Source organism: Phycodurus eques, chromosome 1 (assembly GCF_024500275.1).
Source record: "Phycodurus eques isolate BA_2022a chromosome 1, UOR_Pequ_1.1, whole genome shotgun sequence".
Classification (NCBI taxonomy): Eukaryota; Metazoa; Chordata; class Actinopteri; order Syngnathiformes; family Syngnathidae; genus Phycodurus; species Phycodurus eques.
Window position 1 is genome coordinate 14,168,779 of NC_084525.1, and position 12,492 is coordinate 14,181,270.

Genomic DNA, 12,492 nt, shown 5'->3' on the forward strand with positions numbered 1-12,492 from the left:
ATGGCCATCCTAAGCTGCTGCTTCACCATCAGTCAGCCTGTTAAATGCAGGAAACCCTTCTGCGAATAGTGAGCCTGAGAGTGCTGAGTGGAGCGGGAATCAGCACAGGGGGAGGAGATCACTTAGATCAGCGAGGAGCTCGCTGTTGCTCAGGCAGAGTCGTCCAGAGAGGAATGAGAGAACTGCTTGTGTTCTGTCGGGCTTAGGAAGTAGGGTCCATCTGTTTGGCCCTCGGAGTTTCTCATCAAGAGTGGCAAGTGGAGAGGTCATTAATGATTTCTCTATCTCTCTGCCGCTGCTTTGCAGGAGTGGTGCCAGCCAAGAGGAGTCCAAAGCTGGTGGTGAGTATTACAATTTCCAACATACGTGTGCGTGCGTGTGTGTGTGTGTGTGTGTGTGTGTGTGTGTGAGTGTGCGTGTGTGTGTGTGTGGATACGCCTGAATGAGGTGTTCTATTTAAAGAACAGAAGACAAAAAGATATGATATGACATCAAACTATTTCCCTCCTGTTCTGCATCAACGGCTTCCCATTCTTCTTTGTCCTGTGACCACCACTCATCTTTACTTGTTCTTTCTCAGTCAGCTATTGTGCTTCTTTCTTTTATTTTCCTTCTGCTGTATTCCCTCCGTTTTCTGTCCCCAACTCTCCACTGTGGCCATGCTGCTGTCCAATGACTACATAAGCGAAGCCTTGTAGGAATAGTTCAACAGTGGCCAGCTGTCAGCCCCCACTGAGGGAGGATTTGAGAGAGGCATGATGCAAAGAGAAAGGGTTGCTGGGAACACATAAAGTCAGTGTTGGAGTTAGAGCACATTTAACCCACGGACATTAGGTCAGCGCGGGGAGCACATTCTGCCGCTCAAAATATGTTTAATAATATTAGTTTTCTTTCAACACCTTATACACCTTATCCATCTCAAAACATGGGCTCCCATTGCCAAAAAATACACACTCACATTCAACATTAAGCGTTATGAACAGGTATGCCATGACAGGCATCGTAAGGTAAATTAAACACGTGGCTTAGCTTTAGAAGTGTTGTAGGCGGCGAGTGTGGGCACTTTTCTATAAGCGAAGAGTCCAGGTTAAGTCTCTCTCAAACGTCAGCTGAACCAACTGGGCCTTTTATCTAATGCAGCATTGTGCGCCTGTGGTTTGAAAACACATTTCTCAGTGGAGAAGAAATTCTCGCACATTGCTGTGGATGCGCCAATTATTATGCCAAGTTTGAAAGTAGTCAGCTCGCTTGGCATCGCCATCAGATGGTTGTGCCTGTGCTATTTTGACAAGATGTGACATGACAATATCATCGCTGTCAGGCACAATCCTCGCATCTCCAAAAGCACTACTTTTCAGCAAATCAAAAAAAGCACATTTGAGTTTCCAAACTCTGCAATCGTTAGTTAGTATTACACCTTATATTGCTATCATATAGCTGTCTCACATCAAATGAGCAAATCCCCATCATCATGTGCAATCGCTAATTTAATTTGCTAAAAAAAAAAAAGTAATTGATTTCGCTGTCATTGATTAGAATGTTACGGACACGTTGCCGCCGCCAGCTTTGTCAATCAAAGTCAGCATTCGCGCTGAGCCCCCGAAGAAATTAAAGACTTTAAAATACTTAACAAAAGCTAATGACTGTGGTTATGTCATCTTTCCAAACTATTTTCAAGGTCTTAGAGATTAAATAAAAATAAAACGATGAGCTGACGAGACGGTGTAATAGGTGGAAATTAATTCACTGCCAGCCCTCCCAGATCGATATATGACTTCAGAAGCCGTCAATGGCAGTGAATCAGTTCATCTGCATGCTCAATTACCTTCATGGCTGACAGGTTTCCTTCGGCAGCAAAGCAATTTTTCAACAAAACAGGCAAACTCAAATGTTTCTAGCCAAACTTTTTTTTTTGTCTAAAAAACCTACAGGCGTTTAATCTTAAAGCCATATAATGCCACGAGGCTCCCGCGGAGTCAAGAAGAGGTGGAGTTATGACACTTCTCAGAAAGTTAGTGTCTAAGAGAGTTAATAGAGTTGAGCTCGAGCTGTTTTCAACACTTGAGACTGGCTATTAGTATCGATTTGTGACAAAATTACCACATTTGGACATATGGGGTTTCTGCCCGACAGCGACGATATGTAAATGATCAACACTGTTTTTCTTATTATTGTCTTATTTTGATTCTTTTTTTTAAAATCTTAATCTCACTGTTGGTGACTTAAATAAATAGATTTACACATAGCACACACGCTGACACTGCCCAAATTTTCTGTCCGTAAATAGTGAAACGGTGCTACCGAGGGCGCACCGAAGCTAACACACATGGAGAAGGTGGTAATAACAATGGAATGAGAGAACAAAGAGGAAGTATACTAACAGATGAAGTGAATAGTAACAGTGAGCTAGTGAGCTAACAACTCCCCATTTTCACAACTCACCTCAATCTAATAAACAAAAATCTATCGACATCCAAAAGGATGCCATTGCAGCTTTAAATTACTGTCACCTTAATACACCCTGGTAAAACAACTACAATGATGTTTTTCTCTGGATATGTAAGGTCAGCGGTGGGTTCAGTTCTCACAGTTTAATGGAAGAAAAATATCGGAATTAAAAGACCTCCCTCTCAGATTTTTGGATTAGGATTATTTTATAATGGGTGTTACCTACTGTGGTCACATGGCACTTTGGCCCGATGATGAAAGCGTGCCACTAGCCTTGCCTGACTGTCACTTTGTATTTTTTTTTTTTTTCCATAGAGGAAACTCGTCCCCTCTGTGTTATGCCATGGAAATGTCGTGGTGCATGCGCCATGGTGTCTGCACACACCCATAGTTACAGATGGAATCTAAATAAATGCTCTGTCTAATCTCGCATATGCAAGAGCAGCTGCGCTGTCTCAAATCATCAAGCATGTAGTCAGGCCTGAAACAAAAATCAGTTCAGTTTCTTGTCTTTGTGAACAAGCAACACAGTTGAGCCTTTGTCTCAGGCGCACGGGAGAATGTGCCAATATCTTTTGTCCATTTCATATGATGGTTTTTACAATCAATACTCAATAAAATGACTCAGTTCATTCTAATAAAGCTTTAAATGATTTGTGACATGCAGGAGCGCACAGTCAGATAATTCATTTATCTACAAGAGAAATGTTGGCCTGTTGTTGAATTAGAATGCAAAGAAATGCTTTCATAAAAGATGATAATAACTGTCAACACATGGTTAAATTAAAAATAATTAAATAGTAGTCATTAATATGTTGGGCTATCAGATGTATCAAAATGGTTGCCACACATCACACTTTCACAGAAGGTGATTTTTCAGCCAAACAGAAGAAGTGATGAGAATAATAAAAACAAGTTATACATGCACAATAAAAGTGTTTCATGCTGTTAAATTATGATTAATATAATGATTTTTTTCTTACTTTTTGAAAAAGCAGCTTAAATAAAAAAGTCATGATTTACTTTAATTATTTTCTGGGGTAAAGTGTTTTATTTAAATGAAAACCCTTTAAAGAGAATCAAAAATGTAAATACATTTTCATTATTTCAGTCACCATGGTATTGGGATGTATTTTTTTCTTCCAGTTCTTCAATTCTTACAATTAAGCTTTATATTGACACCAACCTTGATTTTGCAGTAAAAAGAGAATTGCTGAATTGATAGGAAATAGCTCTTCCCTCACACAATTTCAAGTTTTTGTCTTGCAACCATGGCAACCAAGTATTTTTTACTGCAAACATTCCGAGTGAGAGATGCTTAGTGCTAATGCCACAAAAAAAACAACCTTGAATGCTGCCACATTCCCCACTCTGAAACTGACGCACTTATCACTTTGCTCTCTGCCCCCATCTTCTGCATTTTTTATTTTTTTTGCTACACTCACCTCTCTTACTATCTCTCCCTCTTTCTCATGCATTCAGCATCAGTTAGAGAGGAAGGACAGCCAGAGCAGCTCCCAGCACAGCGTGTGCAGCCATCGCAGTGCCCACACGGACTCTCCTAGCCACCCGTCCTCTGCTATGCCCAGTGACGCTGTGGTGCCCACTCCTGCTGCCCCCACCCAGCCACTGCCTGGCTTGCCCCCTCAGGACCCTGGAGATGGCACCCTAACCCTCCAGAAGAAGCCAGACCCCTTTAAGATCTGGGCACAGTCAAGGAGCATGTACGAGAGCAGACGTGAGTAACACTGAGTGTAACTATTTATGCTACTTATGTGCCATTTTAAAGATCTATGCGAGTTTCGTGTTTCAAGTGGCCTTGACAAATTATTGCAGGATGATTCACAAGTGAGTCTCATCTGTGTCGAAAAGAGAGCTCTTAAAACATGCAGGCACTTGTGTGAACATTGTCATAGGATTTGTGTCTGTTTGTGTCCTACACACTGCAATTGATGTCTCCAATAGCAGCATCCCATCCGTGATTCAAACAAATATTTCACAATCACAATCAGCTTTATTGGCCATGTTACAAGACACAAAAGGAATTTCTCTCCTGTAGTTGGAGCCACTCTGATATGATAACAAACAGCCACTACAACGAAATACATTATACATTATACATTTAGGACATAAAAAAACATGAGTATAGAGAGTCATTGAGCAATGAAAGTGTACCACTAGTGTGGTGATGCTGATATAATGGCAATTGTGCAAATGATGCACTCCTCAAACTATTTAGAGCAGTTTAAAGTCACAGTGCAATGATATGGTACAGTGACGATTGTGCCAATTGTGCAGAGAGTTCTCAAACACATAAGTGGCCAGTAGTAATCAACAACAGAATGCAAATGGTGCAGCGTGATAACACAGTGAATGTATGAATAAAGTAGAAGTGTCCCGACTGAGATATGCAAAATTGGCAGCATGTTACAATGAAAATGTAAGTCAACCGTTTAAGAAGTTAATGGCAAGAGGGAAGAAGCTGGTGGAATGCCTGCTGGTATTAGTTTCCATTGTTTGATAGCGCCTACCAGAGGGACGAAGCTGGAATAGGTGGAGTGTCCAAGAGGATTTTGTCTTACTTCTGGCAGTGTGCAAGTCCTTAAGAGTGGGTGGGATATGTACCGATATTTTTTTTTTTTGGCAGCCTTGACTTACCGTTGCAGTCTGATTTTGTCCTTCTTTGTTGCAGCAGCACACAGACTGTGATGGATGAACACAGAACCAATTCAATGACTGCTGTGTAGAACTGGCTCAACAGCTCCTGTGGCAGGGTGTGCTTCCTCAGAAGCCGCAGGAAGTACATCCTCTGCTGGGTCTTTTTGAGGATGGAGTTGATGTTGGTCCCCCACTTCAGGTTCTGAGAGACTGTAATTCCCAGAAACTTTAAGGTCTCAACTGTTGACACAGGGCAGCTGGACAGCATGAGGGGCTGCTGTGTCGAAGGATGTTTCCTAAAGTGCATGATCATCTCTACCGTCTTGAGCGTATTCAGCTCCAGGTTGTGTTGGCCGCACCAAACCTCCAGCCGTTCCACTTCCTGTCCATACCCAGACTTGTTACTGTCTTTGATGAGGCCGATGACTGTGGTGTCGTCTGCAAACTTCATGGGTTTGGCAGCCGGGTGCGTTGAGGTGGTCATTCGTGTAGAGAGAGAAGAGTAGCGGAGAGAGGACGCATCCTTGGGGTGCCCCAGTGCTGGTGGTGCATGTGGATGAGGTGGTGTCCCCCAGCCTCACCCGCTGTGTCCTGCCCATCAGGAAGCTGTGAATCCACTGGCAGATGGCAGGCGAAACGCTGAGGTGGAGAAACTTGGAGGAGAGGAGTGCGGGGATAATGGTGTTGAACGCAGAGTTGAAGTCCACAAACAGGATCCTCGCGTAGGTCCCTGCATCGTTGAGGTGTTCCAGGATGAAGTGCATGTTGATGCCGTCATCCACAGACCCTTTTGCTCGATAGGCAAACTGCAGGGGGTCCAGCAGGGGTCCTTTGACACTCTTGAGGTGGTCTAGCACGAGGCGTTTAAAGGACTTCATGACCACAGATATCAGGGTGACAGGTCTGTAGTCATTCAGTCCCTTTCTTGGTGACTGGGATGATGTTGGAGCATTTGAAACAGGATGGTACTTCACACAGTTCCAGAGATCTATTGAAGATCTATTGAAAACTGGAGCGAGCTGTTAGCCGCAGACTTTCAAGCAGGAGGGGGGCACACTGTCCGGGCCTGCCGCTTTGATAAACTTTTGTTTTTTAAAGACGATCAGTGCAGAAGGGGATGTAAACACTCACAAGTATGAATAAAGCAAACTTGTGCGGCTGACTCACAGTTGACTCACAGTTCAAAAACTGCAATTTCAAGTTCGGGCTGCAGTGTGCGTTGAGGTCCGTGACATCAGTACACAATTATTCGTTGATGTAGAAGCTTATTCCGCCACGTTTAGTTTTCCCCGATAGCTCCATGTCACGGTCCGCTCGCTGTAGTTGCAAGCTGGGCAGCAGTACGGCGTCGTCGGAGATGCGTTCACAAAGCCAAGTCTCCGTGAAGCAAAGGACGGCAGAACGGGCAGTCTTTACTGGTCTTTGTGAGGAGGTGTAGCTTGTCCATTTCGTTGGGTAGAGAGCGTAGATTTGCAAGGTGAATCGACGGAAGCGGCGTTCGAAATAAGGAAGATCAGGTTATGAGAATAGAAGACGCACATTTTTCAGTTGACATAAAAGAGCCATGCAAAACACACGAAGCTTTGAATCGAAATATAACTGGGTAGCTCATAATGACAATCATGCACCATTTCTTTCGACACTAATAAGACAGAACAGAAATGCACCAGCCAGTTTATTAACATTAAGCCTTTGCAAATCTACCAGTCATTCGCGACAAGATTATCTTTGTAGAGAAAGCCTTTATTCCAACTGATTTTATTTAAAAAAATAAATAAAAAAAGTTTTTTGATTGAGTGTTAGTGGTACTGATTGTAGGACGCACAGTACAGTGGTGCCTTGAGATACAAGCGAACTGATTTCTGAGGTTTTCAAGATACGAGCCGTCGTTTGGCCAATTTAAAAAAAAAAAAACTTTTATTTAGACCATGTATTTAAAACAACTACAACTTTGCTTTCAGTCTGCTAGCTTAATTCTAACACCTAAGGGACTAAGAAATAGCGTCTACATTGTCGTGTTATAAGGCTTTAAGCAATGGACATTTGACCACAAAGGACGTAGCAACACATGTCGACAGACGATAACAATACTCACATGCATGCATTCTTTATCCTCTGTGAAAAATGACTAATATGCCTGCAGTTACTGAGTCACTTACAATAGTTGTGAGTCTTCTTCACTTGTCTTTCCATAACTAACCTAACCCTTACCCGGTGGCCAAGTCATGCACACCACAAGGAGCTGCAATTAAATTAATCATGATGTACAAACTGTATGATTTTAAAAACTGTATTTTTTTTTAAGTACAATATCATTGAGTGCTATTTTCTTTATTAAGAAACATTGGAAAACATTTTGTTGAGTTTTTGGCAAATCTGGAAAAGATTATTGGCATTTCTATTCATTACAATAGGGAGTAACGATTTTGAGCCAAAAGTGTTTTGAATTACGAGTGTGGTTGCATAGCGAATTCAACTCTTATCTCTAGGCACCACAGTATCAATGTTCTTGCAGTGATACAAATACTACGGTCAATAAGGTGAGAATTCTGCATCAAAAGTATGTAAATGGTAAATTGCATATGAAGTGTATTTGTGTGAGATCTTCAGAAAAATTACTGATCCAGCTCGTTTTGTACCTGGCATATATAAGACCTTGAAGTAGATCTTGGGAGTGTACAGCCGCACATAAATGTCATAGCCTTTACCGTTTTTTTAGCCCTTTTTCATTGATGACTATGATTAGTAAAACACAATCAAAATCAATTCGATGTGATTGCATTATTCACTCAGCACCTCATACATCAGAGGTCTGCTGTATTATCTCATTGCTTGTGATTGTTGCCAATAGACGTGAGCTCTGTGTTGTGTATAGTGCTAGGGTGGTTAGTAATCATCGCTGCCTGTGGAATCTAGGACTGCTGCTGATTAAATATTAACTGGGCCCAGAAAGACCTGCTTTAAGCTTCGGCTGATATTTATATGTGTTTGATAACCCCTGGAGGAGATCCAGAGTCATATGTGGAGGATGAGGAACACACTGGAACAAGAAAGAGACAAAGATTTTCAAAGAGATGCAGTTTAATGTGTTCATAGTTTATTCTGAACTGTAAAAAAAAAAAAAACAGTGTAGATGGTTTAAAAAAAGAGGGGGGGAGTGTGACTGTGTTCTGACAGAATGAGATAGGGATATTTGAGTGAGCAACTGTATTTAAAGGTAAAAGAAAGACACAAACACATGCCTTCACACATTTAACAGTTTTCTGTTTGGATGAAATTATGCGTTTTAAAGGGAGTTTGTAGTTTTAAAACCACTAGCAAGATTTGAATGTAGCCTCATTTCACTAAACCCCAAGCAAACAAGGGATGAGCTTTTTTTTTTTTCCAGGGGTAGATATTCCAAAATAGTTTCAGCAGAGCTCCTGAAGCACAAGTCAACAGGACAGTGCAAGGCTGTAGTGTTGTGCAGGTGACCGGCTATCAGTGTCCCCTCGAGTGCACGTCAAAATGATCGACACCTCGTCGATTATGCCTTGTGTGTTGGTGTGTTGGTTTGTTAAATATATTTTTTATATGGCATCTTCGTGCTGACCTATCACCTTGTTAGCCCAGAAAAGCACCTTATTCGTAATGGAGTGTTACTAACACTATTATGGATTTGAAGCTTTTTTTTTCTTTTTTTGCAAGGCTGCGGGGGGTGTCCGCGATGAGTGTGGCCACAAGTGTGCGATGAATGATTGACACCTAATACGCCTTCTGTCTTTAATTGGTTGTTTTTCCTTGGCTGCGGTGGATTCTTTTACATCCAATTAGAGGCACAAGATAATAACAAGATAGTAATGGTTCTAACAAATATAGACCAGCGGATAATTATGTGTTAGTATTAGTAACTATTTTAACAGCAGGTTCTTCTAAGGCCAAGCTATACAACTTACGGTTACCCTACACTGAGGTTTGATGCAACTAAGAAGTCAAGGGTGATCATAAGGTTAATTACAGGCCACAACATTTAAATTAACGCGAGCAAGAGAACGGACGAGCCAACGGGCTGAAGCAAATCGCTTCAGCGGCACTAACATTTTATTTTATTTTTTTTTTAAACCTGTCCTGTTCAGCTACATGGCCTTTCAGAATGGTGGATCTGTATGCCTTTTGTGCTTGAATAGTTTTGCTGTGCCACAGGGGAATTTGAAACAGTTCCTCTGCTTATTTTAAATTGTTTTAATATTCTGTTTATTAAAAATGCAGCCGGACAGAAAAGGGTTTTTGGAGACAGACAGGGACAGAGTGGACAAGGGGAATAAGGGTGCGAACCAAAGCAGAACAATAGTTAGACAGTCAAGATAATTGACCACCAGTAACTTTACAACAGTCAAATCGTGGTAACTAACCAAGAGAACAAGATGAGAGAGGACAGAAAAGGGCAGGACAGGACAGGACAGGATGTGGGAAATGAGCAAGGCAGTGCTACTGACAAGTGGTGTGGTGGGATTCCCTTTAGTGTCTAAGCACCTGTAAGAACCTGTGAGTTGATATGTTAGTACAACCTGTGTTGTTATTAGTGGTCCCAGCACAAGCAATTAAAGCCTATAGCAGGTCGATTGAACTTATTAGTGAATGAAAACCATATCACAAGCATGATGCATGAGTCAACTGGTGTACGGAGTTGCGCAACGACCCCCCACACCCATCCAGACAACAGGAAACCTTCTACAGACTGACAGCAAATCCCAATGTCCACATTTCCTCACTCTGCTGTCTGGTGACATGTAATTGCAGTGAGTGGAGGCTTGAAACTCGTTGTAAGGAAATTCTTATTAGTGATCTGTCAGAGCGCACATCTGTGAATGTGACAAGGTCACAGCCAGTGAGTTTGCGGCCTCATTTGTGGCCTTCATGCAAGGAGCCACTCTTGCTCAATGAGGCGATGAGCAGCTGTTGATCCTACCCGCCCACAATACAAAGCAGACACAATATGTTGATCGATAATTGCACAAACGGCCGTGGATGTGTGTTAATTTCACAAAATAGGGGTCAGACCCTATTATCCATCCATCGTCTGCACCGCTTTATCCTCACAAGGGTCGCGGGCGTGCTGGAGCCTATCCCAGCTATCTTCGGGCGAGAGGCAGGTTACACCCCAAACTGGTCGCCAGCCAATCGCAGGGCACAGAAACAAACAACCATTCGCGCACACATTCACACCTACGGGAAATTTAGAGTCTTCAATCAACCTACCACGCATGTTTTTGGGATGTGGGAGGAAACCGGAGTGCCCGGCGAAAACTCAGACAGGCACGGGGAGAACATGCAAACTCCACACAGGCGGGGCCGGGATTTGAACCCCGGTCCTCAGAACTGTGAGGCAGATGTGCTAACCAGCCGGCCAGCCGGCCGCCCAGATGCTGTTAATTGCAGCTAAATGCATTCAGTAATTACTGTAATGGCTAATCAACTACTCAGTGGAATCTTGAAAGCAAATGTTCACAATAGCTCTTACTTTGTGTTTCAGTGCCAGATTGCCAGGAGCAGGACATTTTCCTTTGGCGAAAGGATACAGGCTTTGGTTTCCGTATCCTTGGCGGAAATGAGCCCGGGGAGCCTGTAAGTATCCATTTACTTTTGAGTCTGGTTAATATAATACAGTACATTCACTCTATGCTCGTTCTCAAACACACACTCTTCCACACAATTCACATGTCACTGAGAGTCCTTTCTTGCCCCTTTTTTTTATGATTCATGTTCAGACCACTTTTTTACTGGGGTAGCTCACAGTCCAGTTTTGGTTGTTTGTGGCAAAGATGGTGCGCGGTAGCTTGTGGCTTGTTTCCATCAGAGTGACTCAATGCCTAAGGCGGACACATGCTACGAGGAGATTCTGAGCTACATTCCATTCAAAATGTATCAGACTCATTTAAAAATCAGTGACAAGATACACTATATGAACTCAAGTATTGCGCCACACTTTTTCAATCCCATTGATCCTCATCAGATTTTCATTTTTAATTCTTTACAGTCCTGTAGTTTAAGACAGAACAGAAATGTTTTGGAGAAGGCCGTTTTCTATTCTGGAATTATTTTGCCCAAGTGCACAGCGCAAGACCTATAATGGACAAAACGTCCCACAGACACAAATTCCATACACACCAACTTCTTGTCGAGATGTCTTCCCAGAACAGAGAGCTATTCCATTGCAGTGTGACTTGAATATAAGTCACACAAAAGTAAGCAGTCTATTTTTAATGTTGGTGGAATTGATTGAAGAATCCACAGTGTATTTGAAGGATTAAATGCTAAACCAGTGCAATTCATCAATGCATTTCTTGATTGTTGCAGATCTACATCGGTCACATAGTGAAGTATGGCGCAGCAGATGAGGATGGACGTCTGCGGTCGGGTGACGAGCTAATCTGTGTGGACGGCACGGCGGTGGTGGGCAAGTCACACCAGTTGGTGGTGCAGCTGATGCAGCAGGCTGCCAAACAGGGCCATGTCAACCTCACAGTCAGACGGAAGACACCTGGATACCCAGGTGGGCATTTACAGTGAGCCCCTGCTATTTGCGGGGGATTGAGACCGAGCCCTGCCTCAACTTTCAAAGTCTGCAAGTAATGGACCCCACCCTCCCCTTACAAGACTTACAAGTCCCCCAACCTATAAGTATCACGAGAAACTCCCGAGCCGTAATTTCTTTAACTTGACTTATAAGCAACGACTTGAGTTTACTGGGTGAGCTTCAGGTTCTCCACAACTCCAGTGAAGTATAAAATAATTAGCATTTACAAATTAGCATTTGGAACCTAGGTTCACGAATACATTGGTTTACATACAAATTGTTTGCAAATACATTGCTTGGTTTCAGAAACTATGCTTCCTTCCTCCAATGCAGAATGCTCACTTTTCTTTTCACACACTGGTTATTTTTTGCTGTTAGCCATCAGGATGGCTCAGACGAAGTGAAAACGTGCAAGTGATTGTGCTATTATTTCCTGGAAAGTGTACACAGGATCCGTTGACCTCTCACTTGTTAGGTAATCCCTCCTCAGTCCCAGCAGCCAGAGACATGCACTGGAGAGAGAAAGCTAAAGAACTACAAGGCACTCGCTAGGGAGGCCACCCCATTTAAAGGCACAGGACATGAATGTACTACAGAATGATTTTGTGTGAATTTATCCTTCATAAATCAGTTCATTTTAACAATACAGTGCTATTTTACTTTATTAAAAATTGAATTTTCTTTCATTTCAGTGGGGAAAGTTGATTAGCAATATTAATGATTTGAGTTAAGAGCATGGTAATGGTATGAAGTAAACTTTTAAGTCAAGGCACCACTGTATTTTACTGTATTCTGTAACAACACAGAAAAACTAATCGGCAAAGGATCAA

General features: G+C 42.4%; 1 protein-coding gene across 12 annotated transcripts in view; it reads left to right on the plus strand.

Annotated features, from left to right (window-relative positions):
- LOC133403748 (membrane-associated guanylate kinase, WW and PDZ domain-containing protein 1-like) overlaps positions 1-12,492 on the plus strand; it is a 126,536-nt gene that overhangs the window by 99,084 nt on the left and 14,960 nt on the right. For all 12 annotated transcript variants that reach the window (XM_061678944.1, XM_061678960.1, XM_061678952.1 and 9 more), the window contains 4 exons: positions 307-341; positions 3,931-4,186; positions 10,619-10,710; positions 11,443-11,638. In XM_061678944.1, coding sequence (XP_061534928.1) covers positions 307-341; positions 3,931-4,186; positions 10,619-10,710; positions 11,443-11,638 — 579 coding nt within the window. The remainder of the gene's footprint in view (positions 1-306; positions 342-3,930; positions 4,187-10,618; positions 10,711-11,442; positions 11,639-12,492) is intronic.